Source organism: Camelus bactrianus, chromosome 12 (genome assembly GCF_048773025.1).
Source record: "Camelus bactrianus isolate YW-2024 breed Bactrian camel chromosome 12, ASM4877302v1, whole genome shotgun sequence".
NCBI lineage: Eukaryota > Metazoa > Chordata > Mammalia > Artiodactyla > Camelidae > Camelus > Camelus bactrianus.
In genome coordinates, this window is record NC_133550.1 from 30,854,628 (window position 1) to 30,873,027 (window position 18,400).

An 18,400-nucleotide genomic window follows, 5' to 3' on the forward strand; every position below is an offset into this window, starting at 1 on the left:
CTTCTTCCCCAAGTTTTTTGTTTGTTTTTCTGGTTTTTATCTTGAAAGGGGGTGCTTAGAAAGGGGGTACCTCAGGACAGGGAGAGTGCTTAGAACAGAACAGGTAAAAAGTAATTATTTGTTACATGAACAAATGAGTGAATGATCATCCAACATACACCAGGCCTCATACAAGTTTCTTTTTATATATTGACTCATTTAATCTTCACAACAATCTTTTGAAGTAAGTAGTGCTACCCTCCTTTTTCAGGTGAGAAAATTGAGACCCAAGACTTAGTCAGGTAAGTGGCAGAGCTGGGATTTGAACCCAGATCTGCCCAACTCCATAACCTTTCCACAATAACAATTGCCTCTCACACTTGAATAGGCATTTGAATCACGGGATATCCTGTTAAAATGCAGATCTGATTCGATTGGGAGACTAGGAGTTGAGCCAGCAATTCTGCATTTATAACAAGTTTCTCAGTGATGGCAAAGCTGTTGGTCTGTGGAGCAGCTTTGGTAGCAAGGCTCGATGAAACACTGCCTCCTATCATGTCTCCTACATGCTGAGAGCCATTAAAAATCAGAAGTTGTTAAGACTCTGGTACAGACTTGTGAAAATTTAAACTCCTTCCTAGCCTACCTGGCCATACCATCCCTTCAGATCTTGGACTAAATCGTTTGAAACTTTTCCCCACCAGGATTCCATGACCCATCACAGATGTTGCTCAGGTTTTGGGCTAACTTAAGTCTTTGTTAGTACCTTTTTGAGAAATAAGCTCCTTTAAGTAAGTCTAAATTCTAGAGCTGTCCTACCCTATAAAGTAGCCATTATAAATTTAAATTAGCTAAAATTAAATACCATTAAAAATTCAGTTCCTTAGTTGCACTAGCCACATTTCAAGTGTTCAGTAAGCCCCAAGTGGCTAGTGTCTACTGTTTTGAACAGCTTAGATAAAAAACAAAAACAAAAACAAAAAACTTTTCCATCATCACAGAAATTTCTATTTGAGCAGCATTGCTTGAGAGTATCTGATGCTAAACAAGCATTTCCTGTAACCTTCAAAACTGAGAAGGGAAAGAAGATCTTATGTTTCATATCTATTTTTAAAATTTTATTTATATATAAGATTATACATACACACACACACACACGCACATCTCCCTACCTTCATTGGCTATCATCTATCATAAGGTAGCTGTGCTTAAGGAGAATATTTGCTGAAGCTGAAAACCTCATCTGTTTGAGTTACACTTTACCAATAGTTCCAAGGCCAAAATCTGACCAATGAAACTGACCAGGGGCAGCAAATGAATCAGTTCCCAGAGACAGATGTTGATTCATGATCTGGCCCCTGCCCCTCTCCACACTTTCCTCTCCTGCTGTCAGTCCTCACTATGCCAGGCTCTTTTCTGACTCAAGTCCGTGTACATGCTGTTCCCGCTACCTAACATGATCTTTTCTTCTCCCCAATCTGTATGTAGCTGAAGCCTTGAGATACCTCAGGTCTCAGATAAATATCACCTCCTCAGAGAAGCCTTCTCTGACTGCCATCTAAGATGGGTCCCCATTTTATGGTATTTCATAGTGCTTATGACCATTTGAAATTATGTATTTACCTAGTGGTTTACTTCTGTATTGACTCTTAACATCCACTAGAATGTAAGTATCATGGGGGAAGCAACTGTGCCCATTTTTTTCACTTTTATATCCCAGGAGACATGGCACAGACTAGACACAGAATTACTATTTGCTGAATGAATGAACAAATGAATGAATGAGTAAATCCAACAGGAAGTCAAGACCTGGATGATGTGAAGTGAGAGGCAGATTAAGCAATCTATTTTCAACCCCAGCTTATATTTACTAACTCCATTCCAAGACAAGGAAGCAACAGGGGTGTAGGAGGAGGAGGAATTCCCTGGCAGTGACAACTCTAAGGTTTTATAAATGAGTCATAGCGGCTCTGTGGCAGGGCTGCAGTGTCCACCATATCCCACTCACTTTAGCTGCCCTCAGAATAACTGAGCTTTTGTTACTTGGAAAGACTAGGGGCCAGTTATCTTTGTTACATCCTCAACTGATGCAGAGAAAACGCAGCTGGGCAGGCCAGATGTTCTACAGTTAGGACTATTTATGAGGAATTTGCCTTTATTTCTTTAGGCAGCCTTGCATCGCTGTGATTTAATTTGCTGGTTTTGTGTTGCAGGGAACCCATGGTGGGAAGTTGAAAACATGAGTTTAATAGTTAACTTTTATTGTCATTGCTGAAGGGGAGAATACTTAAAATGACATCATAAATGAAGTCTTAGAACCCTTCGGTGGTCTGACCTGGACAGAGTGGGATCTTAACATTTTGCCTTAAAAGGCATTAAAGATTGCAGCCCAGTCTCATGTTAAGTGAGCTGCTCAGTTGGGTACCACCTGCCATGCTCCTGAGGAGGAAAAGAGCCAGTTTTCCTTAAAGAAAGTTAAGGTTTCTGAACTTTGCTGGGCTATGAGGGAGGTGGAAAGCCCACAGTTAGAGGGGAAAAAAGATAAATGGGCTAGATTCTACCTTCTGGAAATCTATTGAAATGGAACCCTTTACCCAACCTCTCATCATGGTGTTACCACAGACTCTGACAAACCCAATCAAAATAGGCCATGCATCAGCTGCAGTTTGGGGTGCCTGATTCTCCTTCTCTTTTACCTCCTTTCCCCCCCTGACTTTTAAAAGGCAATTAATAGATACTACCTTAAAACATATTTAGGAATACATATAGGTATGGACATAGAGCCAAATATAGGTGTAGATGAGTGGCTCTTTCCTTAGTGAGTCATAACTCATTCTCTACACTACTTTGTATTCACTAGTCCTTATATCAAGTCCTTATATCCCAAAAAGGTTATATGCAATGAATTAATTTCCTCTGTGCTCACCAAGCAGACATAATACTGTTCTCTTTTTCACGGCTGAAAAATGGGGACAAGTCGTCAACAGTAACACACTGATATGTGGAAGAGTTGCAGACACCTGATTGGCCTTGACTCTCAATAAGCTGAACTTGATACATCATCTGAGCAATGATATTTAGAGAGCTAGAAACCCAACAAAATCACTAGATCACATAAAATTTCATTTACGGTGTTAATAAACTGTTTCAACCAACTGTTGTTTTGTTTAATTTTCTCTACTTCCTCTTTATTTCTTGTTTCCTGGTTTGAGTCCTCTTTTAAAAATTTGGTTTTGCTTTTTTTTTTTTATTGTTAACCATTTGTATTCTTTTTGGAAAGTAATGGTCTATAAATCAAGCAATAATTTAAAGATGGAAATAAAAATTAACTTGGCATGAAAACCATATGCTGAGTTAACTTAAAAAAACATGGAAAATGCATTTTATAAGATTTATAATCATTGCTTTCCAATTTACAACATTGTTCAATGAAAAAATTGTACAAATTCCCCAATTTAAGAAGCCTACCACAACAGATTTTGTAATAGTTAGGTGTCTATCATGGATAATTTGTGCTTTGCATTATAGTATCTATTAAAGCCATACATGTTGTTAGGAAATTATATTTCCTCTAAGACTACAACTCACAATGCATGCCAGGATCCAGTCTAATTTAGCAATGAAGTATTTCAAAAGTGGTACTTGAGAAAAATATTACAGATAGTTTTATACAGAATGACATTTTTAATGCCCCCTCGAGATATCTGAGAACAAAGCTGGAATGTGCCAAAATCTTCAAAGGTTACGCTCATCTGAAGAGAACCTGTTTCACATTTGTATTTCTAAGGAGCCACTTTTACGACTCTTGAACACATTGCGCAGAAATCTCTGAACACATTTATGATATTCCTGTGACTTTGACTATCACACCTGCCATACCTTGAGGGCTCCACATTGCTACAAAGAAAGCCAGGCAGGCTCACTAGCTGGATGAGAATTATGAAGAGATCCTAGAAATCTTTCTTTCACACTCCTCCTTCCCCTTATTTCCTTAGAGTCTCCTTATTTGATATGTTGCTACACTGGAAGAAAGGTTCCACTCAAATTGTTTCTGCTTCATAATGCAGAACTGTTTCATTTGCATAATTTCCCTGTTTATTTTAGAAGTAAGGATGTTATCACGACTGACTTACGTGTGTGTCCCCCAGGGCAGTAGTGGGGGTATGTGGGCAGGATTATTCAGGTGATCAGTTGGCTCCTAGCTGTTCTTACTGCCCTCGTTCCTGAGTGAGGCAGGAGACTTGGGATGGCTGCCCCAAATGCCAGTCATGGAAGGACTCCTGAGCAGCTGCAGAGCTGTGAACAGTGCTCAAGTTCTCTTCCCTTTTTATTTTCAGTGAATAAAGTTGTTCTTTTCTGTACAACTTTTCTTCCTAAGCCTTCTAAGCCAGAACTACAACAACCCTTATGGAGAGAAAATGGGAGGGAGGTGGTGGGGGTGGTCATGTTCTTCTTCCTCAAAGTAGAAGACAAAACGAGATTTGAGGTGCATCTATGTAAGCAAATATGGTGATGTTCACATATAAATTTCCACAGAAGAGGAGGACTCTCTCTAGCTGTGGACTCAAAGTGAAGTCACAGTTCGATCTAAAGCCAGTCCCTGAGAACACTGCTTTTCATTACTGCTCTGAATATCCCAGGCTCCTGAGCAGTCCCTGACAAAGGGCCACTGGGTTTGCTAGCAGGTTTCCACCTCTGGCAACATGCAAAAGAGGGCAGGCACCTTATAGGCTCTTAAGCACCTGTTCATTCCCTCTCTGAGCAGCCCTGGTTCTGGAAACTTTAGGGAAAGAATTAATCAAAAGACTCCTGGGATATATACTTTAAATTCCCTGAAAATGACATGCTCTCTCTCACCTCCAGGCCTTTGTACTACTTACTTCCTCCGCTTGGAGTACCTTTTCTCTCGTTATTCAGCTCCACCAGACCCTCCAGATATACGCTGGAGGTCCCCCTTGTGCTCCCCTAACACTCTGACCTTTCTCCCAACTTAGCACTCATTACATTATACTGTAACTGCCATCTTCTCATCAGAGCCCTAACCTCCAAACAGTAAACTCCCAGGGGCAGGAACCACAGTTCACTTGTTCATATCACCAGCTTCTGAAGTGTTCAGCACATAGAAGCCACTTGAGAAATATTTATTGGATAAATGAATAGATAAATGGATGGATGTGTGAGTGGATAAAACACATGAATGGATAAAACACAGCAGCTAAGTATCACAATCTCATTCTATTTATTTGGTATTAAAAAATAATACTTTAGTTTCCAGTCTCTTCAAAGTAGAACTAGGATATAACTAAGCCCATGCTGTGAGGGTCTGGAGGAAGACTCAAACCTGGAGTCATTGTGGATGTCCATGAGAGGTGGGGAAGGCCTCAACTGGAGGGCAGTAGTGGGCTGGGAAGGAATGGGTCAGTCAAGACATGTGTTAGAGCAACTGGATCTGGGAGGTGTGGTGGGAATGCCAGCTGTCTCTCTGAAATCTGTTCCCTCTTTCCTACCCGGGAACCACCCCCATCCTACATTTCCCTGTCTCTCTGCAGTTACATGAGGCCACGTGGCCAAGTCCTCGCTGCTGGGATATAAGTAGAAGTGACATGTGCCACCATCAGGCTAGGGCTTGTAAGAGTCGGTTTTCCTCCTCCAGGCCCAATTTCCATTTCTGTCAGCTGGTTGCAGGCTTGACAGAGCCCTAAGACAGCGGCCCTCAAGATAGTGAGCATCAGAATCACCTGGAGGCTGTCTAGGTTGGGCCCAGCCATTTGCTCAAGAAATTGAGCTAGAGTTTCTGGTTCAGTAGGTCTTCAATGAGATCTGATAATAAGCATTTCTAACAAGTTCCCAGGTGATGCTGATACTGCTGGTCCGTGGACCATACTCCAAGAACCACTGCCCTGGGGTTTGGTGGAGCCTATTATTGGAGGAACATGTGTTTTCAAATGGTTACATTCAAGTTCTCTTCTCTGACTTAAACACCCTGCCAGTGCTGTCTGCAAGCATGAAATAGATTTCTATTGTGTTAACTCCATCTATGTTTGGATCTATCTGCTATGGTAGCTTAGCCTACCCTAACTAATACAGGAGTTGAGGGAGAGGAAAGCTGACCCCTAGATTTGGTTTGGGGTAATTGGGAGAAAGGAAGAGCAGGTTTGGATGGAAGGCTAATGAATCATCACAGACTTATCAAGTTCTCTGCTCCACAGATGCTGGTCTGTTCACCTGCCTCACCATCACCTGGGGCCCATTTAGCAGAAGGTTGTCTCTGCCTTTGGTTAGTGTGTGTTCACCTCTCTCCTGTTAGCTGGGTCCTTCTCATCTTTTAAGGCTGCCTTTGAGTCTCACCCTTCTCCTGAAGACTTCCCACCTGCCTGCCCGAGTTCAGGTGGAAAGGGTCTGCTTCACCCTCTGAACTCCTGTAGCACTCTTGGCTGCAGCTCTCATTTTAGAGGCATTCATAACAGTCACCCTTTCTGTCTGGATAGCACTACACTGTTATCAAAGTACTTTGGCTTTTCTTACTTCATTTAATCCCCACAGCAACCATATGAGAAAACTTGGAGGCATGCACGCGCGTGCGCGCACACACACACACACACACACACACAAACACTCTTATATATTAGCTAACACTTACTGTATATTCCATTTCCACAAGTCTTGTGAACAAGGACATTTGCTGAATAACCGAGTGAATGAATCTGTTATGACAACTACTGACTACGGTTACTGAGACAAGGAATTAATCCTTCTCACCCTTTACTTCTCCTCCTGGTAAAATGGAACAATAGTTACTATGTAGTGTCACTGAATATCAAGGGAGACAATTAGGAGAAGGTCCTTTGTATGTGGTAAAGCAACATTCAGACATTAGCAACTAGCTATTATTATCCTTGTAACATCTCTTCCATTTTCCAACCTTGTCTTGGCATGCAAGATCCTCCAGGATGTGACTCCAACTCAACCTTTCCAGGCTTATAACACTCCTTCAGCACCACCTACATTTTAGCTAGAGTTTACCGTTCCCAAAAAAAGCCCCACGCTTCCCGCTCCTGTGCACTTGCACACGCTGTGCTCTGCCCAGAGGCCCTTGCCCCTGCCTTGATCAGGGCTGCCAAATCTTAGCTTAGGGCTTCCTGTCTGCCTCACTTTCCGGAGATGCCTCTCAGTTTCTGGTTCATAGAGAGCTCCTTTCTTGTTTTCAAGAAAGGCTGTGTTCTATGTTTTGTATCATTTTAATCATTTCAGTGACTTGGGTTTTTTGGGGGGAGGGTGGAGATTTTATGTACTTAATCTGCCAACTTGAAACAGAAGCATAAGGAATGTGTACAAACGAATGACTGAATAACTGCAAGTAGTCCATAAATCCAGGAGGATACTCGGGTTTTGGCATTGTCTGGAGGGGGGCTGTAAGGACAACACTTTTCCAGAAGACTCTTGCTTTAAACATCAACTTCCCATTCGATGCCTTTGAGAGACTGTTCATTACCTGTAGTGCTGAGGCCAGTGTACTCAGGGGATGGGTTGCTGGCAGGAGAGGAGGGAGGTGGCACTTCCATAGATGCAGCAGATTTTGCAGGAGAAAACGATGGCACTGGTGAAGGGGTTGGTGGGGCAGCCTCCGTCAAGATAATCTCTTCTCGGACTTCTGCTATGGGTAGAGAAAAGGTGGGTTCTTAGAGCCAAAGGTCAAGGCAAGTTGTCTTTAAGGGACTTTAAAAATGAAATGTTCTTTCTAATCTGTGTCATGTGGATTCCTCCACTTAAACTTCGATAGTTCCCCATCTCCATCGTGGCATGCAAGACAATTCCCATGTACACACATGCCCACTCTAAAGAAGAAAAAGACTGTTAGTTTCCAACAATTTCCCCTGTTCAACCATAACTAAATTCTTTGGGATTCAAAGCTAAAGAAACACAGAGCACAGAAGTAAGGATACAAATTAAATTGACACGGAGGGCAATTCCGTGAAATGCCAGCTTACCAGTGCTTCCTTCTCCCTTCATGGCTCGCATGAGCTCACTGGCCCGCTCCTGACAGTGCAGGGATTCTAACAGGTAGAGAACGTAGTCATCAAACATCAAGTGGATTAGGTGAAAAGACCCTGGTGAGAGGAGATTCAAACAGAAAGGTAAGTCATGACAGCTCAGGTCTGCCCCTCTGCCTGGCCGACAACATGCTACAAGGCACTCCAACGATCTGTTGAGACTGGCATTCCCCACTCAGTTATGATCTCCTTGAGGTCGAAGGTTGCTCTCCTTTGCTGTCTCCTCACCTAGCCTGGTGTTTGGCATAAGGTAAGTGTCATTCACACTATGGCAACTGAATCTTTTTCTTGCTCAATTTATTAATGTGACACCACCAAAAACGGCACCCACTGAGCCATCTGTCAAAGTGCATCTGAACTCTTACACTTGCACTGGCCTCATCCCCGTCCAAGCACCCCTCACCTTGTTCAGCATTTGTTGACAGTGTCTTGCATTTTTCTCTCTTCCACAAGCTCATCTTATTCCCCCGGCAGGACTTTAAGGTATCTGTGGCAGGAACTTGGCCTTCTAGCTCACTGGTGTCTACCAATGTACACGACATAATTCCAGGAGCATAAATGACATTTTATATTAGCAACAACTGAATTATTTCCTTAAATGTTTCTGAGATGTCAGTTTAGCATGTGGTTCTTATAAAAGATATTACATTGAAAAGATTTGGTATCCTCAAGTAGTATTCTTTATTTTAAATTTAGATAAGTAGATTATTTCACAAATAGGGATGTGAACAAACATTTTAAAAGATTCTTCCAGTGTGCCAGTCTCTGTGCTCAGAGTCTTAAATTCTCTCATTTAATCTCTACAACTACCTTGTAAGGTAGATGCTTTTATTCCTGTTTTGCAAGTCAAGTACTTGTGCAAGATGACACAATTAATAGATAATACATTACTTCAAAACCATCTTTACTTGCATGTCATGTTGCCACTATGGGCAGTGCAATGACCCACATATGGAAGCAGCTCTCATGTTTGTGTATTTAAGACGTCATGGATGCCAGAGTCAGAGACAGGGGCCAAGCTTTTGTCTCTAGTTCCATGTTTCCACCTCTCAAAGGGACATTTCCATATGCATATCCTGCTGTCCCACGAAGTGTCTAAAACATCTCACCCACTATTTACAAGCCGACTTCCTCTTCCTATTTCCCTTGAGTGTGCTTTTTTAGAGTGAGACTCTTCAGCATTATTTATCCTGTGAGCCTATCATTGTCATCAGCACCTCTATTATTGTCATTGTCATCATCATCATTGTTGTCACACTTACCACTTACTGAATGCTTACTATGTGCTAAGCACTCAACACAGGTCTCATCCTTACAACAAACTGTAAGACAGGTGGTATTATCTCTCTTACAGATGGGGAGGTGAGTCTCTCCTTCAGAATTAAGCAGAAATTTGCCTCAGTTTGGTCTGGCTCCAAAAATCTGTTCCCATTTCCCCTCCAGATTATCTAGTCCAGTCTCCTCATAGTACAGATGGAAAATAAAGGACTTGATCCCCAGAAGGGCCATTTAACTTGGGTGCTATACCTTTTCAAGTTTCAAAAATAAGGCAATGAGGGCCAGTTGGGGGTTTTTGTATGACTCCTCTTTGGTGGAGTTTATCTTCTCCTGTTTAATTGTGCCTGGCTCCTGTGTGCATACACATATACTCTTCATTTCAGATAGATTGATTCTTTTGGTCCAGAAAGGCTACAGAAGAAAATCCCTGGCTCAACTCCGAGGCCGCTGGATGCCCAGCAGGTCATGCACATCCACTCCAATACCCCCTCTCTTCAGAGACTGCCACAACCTCCAATCCTCATGCCCCCACAGAGCTCCAGGCCCACGTCCATGGTTTTACACTTTCTTCACATTCTTCCTCCATCCCCAGAGTGCATGTCTATTTTTCGACCCCATTCGGAATTTCAGCAAGGTTCGGGTTTGTGAGCCACAGCCCCCAATGCCAGAGATGCAGGCTTCCAAAACTAAACTTTCCATCCACTTCCCCCAAATGAGTCTGTGAACCACTGAGGAGGTACAACATTGTAGGTAATTGCATGGGGCTGGATCAAACCACCCAGTTTGAGCTCCAGCTCTGCCACTTAGTAACTCAGACCTTGGATCAGTTACTCCTTATAAATGTTAAAAAAAAAAAAAAAAAAAAACCCCAGCCATTTATTGAAATCTTGCTCTGTGGCAGCCGCTGTGTTAACCACTATAGATTTATTACTGCATTTAATCCTCATCACAACCATTGGAGATGATAATCTCCTTTTGCAGAGGAGGAAACTGAGGTTCAGAGAGGTAAAGTAACTGCCCAGTGTCACACAGCTATTAAGTGGCAGACATGGGACTTGAACCCAAGACGGTCTGATTCTAAAGTTGTTCTTCCACCACACAATATAGGTCTCTAAAAGGGGAACAGTAAAATCTACATTACAGAAGTACCATAATGAGGAAAATTACACACTAGATGCTTAAAAAATAGTAACTAAGATCCCTTTTGCTACTAATGTTCTAAGAGCCTATGATGTGACTGCTTTGTTCATAGAACCAAAGAAGTCAAAAGATAGCATCAAATACATAAAAGGAAAGGATCTCCAAAACGAAGAAATATTTCCTGAGATGTGGCTCTAAGTCAATAAGGATAGAAAGAGATAGGACAGAAGGAGATAGATCAAAAAGACATTGTGAAACAATGAATTAGAACAGAAAAACCTAGATAATAAAAAAATGGGCTTAGAAGTTTTAGTATGGATAGGCACCTTGGAAATCATCTATACAACACCCCTGCCTAACAGATAAGGAAACAAAGATCTAATGAGGTTAAGAAACCTGCCTAAGACCACACTGTTAGAAAACATCAGAGCCGAGCTTGGAGGCCAATACTTCAGGGAAAGTGTTGATTTGGGGCTTCAAGCTCTCTTCCTAACAGCACTGGTCTGTTACCCAATTGGTCTGATAATTTTCAATCAGCTTTCAAACAAGGAGAGTTTGTAGAACTACTGCTGCTTGCTTACTATTGTGCTAAGTGCTCTGAGTACAAAGGAAACTTAAAGCTCAGTCACTGACTCCATAAAAGCTACAGTGTCCTTAGTAAGCAGAAATCAATCTTTAAGATTATTAGACAATAAAGAGTTCAGTGCCAGGTGTCATGGCCATGGAAGCAGTGCAAATAGAAGGGGGAAAAGGCAAAAAAGGAGATACAGAGAGACTGATGAGAGGGAGAGAAACACCACAGATAGACAGACAGGAGATAGGCAATCATAGCTAACATTCCTGCTTTATTTCTCCCCTTAGCACTTAACACCATCTGCTATATTATGTAGTGAACTTATTTCTCTTTATCATGTGCTTCCCTACACTAGATGGTAAACTCCATAATTGCAGGGATTTTTATCTGTTTTTTTCCCCTTCTCTGCACCTGGTGTCTAGAACAGTGCCAGGCACACAGTAGATGTGCAACAGTTGTTAGATGAGTGAATCAAATGAGTGAGCACTGAATACTTACCATATGCACTGTGCTAAGCCCTGTTACTCTTCCAACAGCAACACTATGAAGAAGGTATTATTAATAATTTCAATTAACATATGGGGAAATGAAGGCTCAGAGGGTTTAAACCACTTGCCTAAAGTCACTGAGCTAGTGAGCATCAGAGCCTGCTATGGGAAAAGACATTAGCGTAGAGATGAAAGGAGATAGTTGTTGTTATATAGTAACATAGCTAATCATAGGCATCTTAGGGAATCAAAGCGTTTCTTTTTTCCAATGAAAAATTTCAAATGTGGGAAAAAAAGAATTTTTAAATGAATACCATTGTACAGAACACCCAGCTTTATAATATCTTAACATTTTACCATATTTGAATCATATTTTTTAATTGAAGATAAAAATGAAGCCCCTGTTGGGGGTGGAGGGTATAGCTCAAATGGTAGAGCGCGTGCTTAGCATGCGTGAGGTCCTAGGTTCAATCCCCAGTACTTCCTCCAAGAATAAGTAAATAAACCTAATTACCTCCCCCTACCAGAAGAAGACGAAGAAGACGAAGAAGACGAAGAAGACGAAGAAGACGAAGAAGACGAAGAAGACGAAGAAGACGAAGAAGACGAAGAAGACGAAGAAGACGAAGAAGACGAAGAAGACGAAGGCATTGTTTTTTTATTTTCAAACTTGACAGAAATGGTACCATACTTTACAAAGCATTCTATAAGCTGCTTTTGATACTTTGGGTTTTTTTTAGATCTATCCACATTGACACACGTAGCTCTCATTTAATGGCAACTGTGTGAGTGTACCACAATTTATTTGTCCATTCTCCTGTAGATGGAATTTAGGTTATTTACATTTTTCACTATTGGAAACTGGCTCTAATGAATTTTTTTTGTACCTGTTGCCTTGTGTCTAGGCCCAGACATGGAATCACCAGGTCCAAGAGCACCTGTGTCTTACAAGATAGTGCCAAATTGCTAAGCAAAATCTTTCACATCCTCTGTAAGAAATATAATATTTGCCATTTGAAGGGTGTGAAATGTTATCGTCTTTGTAAGTTGTAGTACCATAATTACTAAAAAGGTGCAACCTTTTTTCATGATTATTGTCCATCTGAATTCCCTCCTCTGTGAACTGTCTATTCACATTCTTTGTCCATTTTTCTATTGGGATACTAGTCTTTTAAAAAAGTACTTGAAGGGATTTATCATACATTCTGGTTATAATCCTCTGTTAGTTACATGCATTGCAAAATATCTTCCCCCTTTCTGTGGCTTCTGTCTTTTAACTTTGTTCATCTTATGCTTATTATATAGAAATTCAAAATCCAAATGCAGTCAACCCTGGCAATATTTCCCTTATGATCTGTTCTTTTTTTGTGCCTTTTTAAAGAAATAATTTCCTATTCCAAGGTCATTAATATCACCAGTATCTTCTAAAAGGTTTAAGTTTTTTTTTTTCCATTTAGATGTCTCTTTTCAGAAATTATAGGCAAGGAATCTAGTTTTATTTATCCTAAAATGCTTGTCCCAGAACATTTACCCACTGATTTTTTTCATGCCATCTCTGTCACATAGATCATCTCTACAATCCTCGTTTTTGAGACAACAAAGCAAGAATCTGATGAAGCGAAGGTAAGTTTCATGTCAGTCTGTACTGGGCATCTCTGTTGTTTCATTACTCTTTGTCAAGCCCTGTTAGAAGACCATATCATCTGACTCCTCAATAAAACTATCAGGTAAGCAAGTCTCTACACCTTGTTCTCCCTTACCTTCAAGATTTTTTTTTTGTTTTGTTTTGTTTTTTTTTTTTACTATTCTTGACTGTTTGCTTTTCTATATGAATTTTAACATCAGGTTTTCAAAATCAAAGGGAAAAAAGTTAAGAACTGGACTGGAATACCACTTGATTTATACATTTGAAGGGTGTATCTTCTTGATGTTGAGTTTTTCCAAACATGAAGAGGGTATATTTCAACACTATTAAAAAAAATTTCTTCTTGAAGGTCTTAAAAACAATTTTTGTTATAATCATTTTATGGGTAACTTTCTGTTGCTATTATGAATGAATATAGATACAGATAGACTGATATAGACAGACAGGTAGAAATTTAATTATATTTTCTAGTTAATGCTAAGAATGCCAATGATTTTTTAAAAACCGAATTCAGTAACCTGGCTGAATTCTTATTTGTTCCATTAGTTTATAGATTCTCTTCTCTTTGGCAGCCATCATGATATCAATAAAGACAATTTTGTGTTTTCCTTTCCAATCCTTATATTTCATTTCCTTTTCTTATTGCATTGGCCAGGACCTCCAGTACATATCTATCAGAAACAGTGTTAGAAGGCGTTCATGTCTTATTTGTGACTTGAATGGGAAAATTTCTAAGTTTCATGACTTAGTATAATGTTTTCTGCAGATTTTTGGATGCTCTTCAACATATTAAGTAAATTCCCTTCTATAGTTTGCCAAGAGTTTTAAAATATTACACTTGAAAGCTGAATTTTATCAAATAAGTTTCTTCCTCTATATCTAAAGAGATGATCATAAGATTTTTCTCTTTTAATTCATTAATGCAATATGTTAATTAGTAATTTTATGACATTGAACCATACTTTAATTCTTGGCATAGGCCTTATTAATCACAGTTTTAAAAAATTTACTGCAGGATTTGATCTGCTAGTATTTTATTTAGAATTTTGTCATCTATATTTATGTGTGATTGGGTCATAATTTTCTTTTTCTCTACAGCTCTTCCAAGATTTTGAAACTGAGGTTATGTTAATTTCATAAAATTAACTGTATAGCTTTCCTTCTTTTTTTACTCTCTAAAATACTGATTTTCATGTTCATTTTCACAAACTAAGGATTTTATGTTTCTTAGAAGTTTAGTAAAAGTTGCAATTCATGCCTGATTTTTTTTGAGGGAAGAGATCTTTTCATTTACTGTGATTATTCTTTGATCTTATTTCCAATATCATATTTTATATTTTGAGTTTACCATCCTTTTTCTATACTTCTTTTACCTTCTCAGCTCTTGCCATTTAAGTTTTTGCATTTTTCCTCGGTAAATTATGATTCTATTCTTTTAGTGACGATCTCTTCATTTGTTGACATATATCCTATATGTCTATTAAACCCAAACTATAAATTTTCAACAACTATTTGGTATTCCAATACAAAGATTTAAGCATCCTTTAACTATTCCTTGAAAATTCTCTTCCCACCACCCCACGTTGTATTGTTTCCTAGAATTTTTACCTTTTTGAAACACACAAAAATTAGGTTTTAAATTATAACCAAAAGTTAATTAAATGTGCTTACGTACTTTAAATTTTCTTTTGTCTTAAAACAAGGCCCCCAATTTCTTTGACATTCCTTCCCTGGAAAACTGGGGATCTATGCATCCCCTTCAATCTTGGTAGGCTTGTGACTTCTCTGATCATCAGGGTATGGGGGAAGTGACATGTTCATTTGTGAAACTGGGTCATAAAAGGCAATGTGGTTCCCCACTCGGCACACTCACACGGGGGGCCTGAGCCACCATGTGACAAGTTCAACTATTCAGAGGCCACTGTGCTGTGAGGAAAGCGAACCACATGGAGAGGCCACTTGAAGGCACCCTGATCAGCAGTTCTAGTCTTCAAGTCATCCCAGCCCCGGCACCAGACACATGAGGGAAGAAGCCTCAAGAAGATTCCAGCCTCCAGGTGTTGATTCATTACCAGCCTTTGAGTCTTCCCTTCCAAGGCCCCAGACATCACAGGATAGAGACAAGCCACCCTGTCCAAATTCCTGACCCACAGAATCCATACGTATAATATTGTTTTAAGCCACTAAACTTTGTGGTAATTTGTTAAACAGCAACAATAACTAGAATCTCATTGTTTCTTACACACAAGACTTTAGCTATGTGTTTATTTTTCCTCTTACTGAAATATTTTTTAAAGCGAAGCTCTATAAGTGCTATAATTTTCTTAGTTTTTGTGTAACTGAATACTTTTCTTTGCCCTCACTCTTGAATACTGGTTGATAGTTCTTTGTTCTCAACACTTAAGAGATATTATTCCATTGTCTTCTGGCATCTCTAATTACTCATGATAGTCTAATTATTATTCTTTTCTCTTATAGCTTAAATTTTTTTTAATCCATCAATATGGTTTTAGAAAAACCATCAGTGAAGATCAAGCAAATTTTTCTAGCCTTTTTGTGCCATGCATCTGAGCAGAAGGTATTTGTCTTAATTATGGTAACTGAAAAAGCATGGGTTTTGTACTCAGGCAGATCCGATTTTGAAACAGAATTCTACCACTTGCCATATTGATCTTGGGCAAGAAAATTCTCCATCTCTGTAATTATCCGCCTTGCAGAGTTAATGTGAGAATTAAATGGGAGTACATACTTCCTAAATACTTGTTATAAAGAGTACCATCATCCTGTCTTTGCTTCATGTGCTACCATGGCTTCCTCATCCATTACACTGAGGGCAGTTAATAGTGGATCTCATAAGTTGCTGTGAAAATTAAGTGAGAAAGTGCCTAATATTAGGCCCAGTGTATACTAAGCCCTGAATAAACATTGCTTTGCTTTTATTTGTAGTATTCAACTGAAGAAAGTTAGACGAAGTGGTGGCAATGTGGCTCTAGCATGGGATACGTCCCTGGTGGAGCTCAGCTCAATTTTCTGTGTGTCCTCAGAAAGCCCCCTCTCCTCTCTGGGTCTCTGCCTCCTCTCCTGAATACAGGGAAAGCTATTCCTGCCTCCTCCTCGTGCTTGGCAGGGGCCTGAGTGACATTTCAAATCTCAAGATTCTCTAATTCAGCAGGTTCTGGGTGCGACAGCCAGACCAGGACATCTGAACATTGAGAAGCTGTCTGGAAGGCCCTGCCATGGCCACTTGGTCTGGGAGCTGCTCCCTGACAGAACTGCTCCCACACAGCCTCCCCGGCCCTGCCCAAGTGGGTGAGCTTTGATGCTAGGCCAGAAAACAAGGTGAAAACTTGGGAACTGATATGTAGTCTTGCCCCCTTAGCCGTCAAGTCCAGGGCTGCTTTTCCGACTGTTTGGTGCTGAAGTACTTTCTGGAACTATTGTTGCCTCCTGGATGTTCCTCACAGTGAAACAGGGGCATCTGGTGAGCACCCGAGTGAAGGGGTAAAGGCGCCTGCACTGACTTGGGATACAGGTATCAGAGTAATCAACAGAAAATGTGTTGTTGTTTTAAATAGAACCTCTAATTTCCTCAACCCCTATTAGGATGAAAAGTTCATTGCCTGCTAGCCTACCTTTGCTGACTAATTTTGCTAGAAAGTGCTGCTTGCAGCACAGAAAGAAAGTCTGGCTACTTTAGTTCACAGCATAGGCTCTTTCAGTGAAAAGGAATTAGGGAGAAAAGAGTGAAAAGGAATTAAGGAGAAGAAAGGAGTCAACTACCTTTGAAACCGGCTGCTCTGGGAAGAGGTGATAGAGTCCCCCCGCTGGATCATTGTGATATTCCACACGATCACTGTGACAGTCAGCCTGCTACGCGGACACACAGACCCTCTACCATTCACAGCGACAAGAATCGTGTGGGGGTTATAAGATATATAGAGCTGGCCCCTGTGGTTGGGAGGAGGGGCCAGGGAACAGAGGGCTCTTTTTCCTAATTAGCTGTTTTTATACAGGGAACACATGACCCAAACACAACCACCAACTGTGTCTTTGACATATACAGGCAGAAAGGGGGAGCTGGGCTTTTGTCTGCCACAAATTCTTTCAACTTGCCTGTCATCCCAAGCTGCAAAACTCAACAATGAGTCGGATGAGCAGGACCACTTTAGATAGTTTGCTAAATGGACTTGGAGACAGGTATTATTTCCATCTGTTCAGAGTTGGAAAATTCCGTAAAAGTGAAATTGGGTTAATATCTTTTTCTTTCCCTTTCTAAAAGAATCTTTGTGACCATTTTTGCCATTTTCCTGAGTTTCCAGTGTATCCTAAAATAGTGTGTGGTTCAAAGAGAAACAAATACATTTTAAGGAACAATATTTTTTTCAGTAATAAATCCAACCCATTCACTGAACCCTAATTGTTCTACTGTCCAAACTTCTTTTTATCACACTGTTAACTTAGTAAATACAAATGAATTTCAAATATCAAGTGCAAGGGCACTTGATAACATACACAGTTTAAGAATCTGCAAACTGAAGAATAAGATACAAAGCAAGGAAAAGATGCTTGTTTTGTCGATGTGGATATGTTTATTTGTGTGATATCACTGATTCTTTGATTCTGAAGCAATGAAAAAAATCTCAAATATTTTTCAACCATCTGCTTAACTGAAAGCAGTTATACATGAATGATTTTCCCAGAGCCAGAGGTAACATGTGCTAACACTAACTATGCTGAACTGGAAGTCATCAAAATGCCATGCCTGATGGCACTGCCCAGGTAGCAGGCACCAGAGCATTTCTATACAGCTCAAAGAGAATTTCCATCTGTAGCCATGGTGCGGGCAGGTTCAGAGGACTTCCCAATGCTGAGATTAAAGAAATCCACAACAAAACGCTTCTCCAATTGGGTAAACACAGTCTTTCATGGACAGAGCTGTTTAGAAAAAATAGTGCCCTCTTTGTTTCACCACATACTCACTTCGTTGTATAACACAACTGGAAAATAGTGACAAGACCATAAAAAGCTAGATGGAAAAGTGTCAAATTAAACCCAGAGCAAAACCGAGAGCTGATTGGCTTAATTGGAGATAATGAGAAACAAAACCACATCTCTACTTGCAAAGTAAAACAGAGAACTGAAGCAATTACCCAGAAAGTTTACCAACAGCCTTTTGCTGAAATGCCTAGAAAATTGAAGCCAAAGTGTTTTGAGATTTTAAATGTCTGGATAATGCCTTAAAGTC

The 18,400-nt window shown here is 40.2% G+C and overlaps 1 protein-coding gene across 6 annotated transcripts in view; it reads right to left on the reverse strand.

Annotated features, from left to right (window-relative positions):
* RFX4 (regulatory factor X4) overlaps positions 1–18,400 on the reverse strand; it is a 152,406-nt gene that overhangs the window by 15,517 nt on the left and 118,489 nt on the right. For 5 of the 6 annotated variants that reach the window (XM_074375131.1, XM_074375132.1, XM_074375135.1 and 2 more), the window contains 2 exons: positions 7,968–8,087; positions 7,472–7,633 (listed from right to left, as the gene is read on the reverse strand). In XM_074375131.1, coding sequence (XP_074231232.1) covers positions 7,472–7,633; positions 7,968–8,087 — 282 coding nt within the window. The remainder of the gene's footprint in view (positions 1–7,471; positions 7,634–7,967; positions 8,088–18,400) is intronic. The other variant, XM_074375133.1, reaches the window with a different exon arrangement.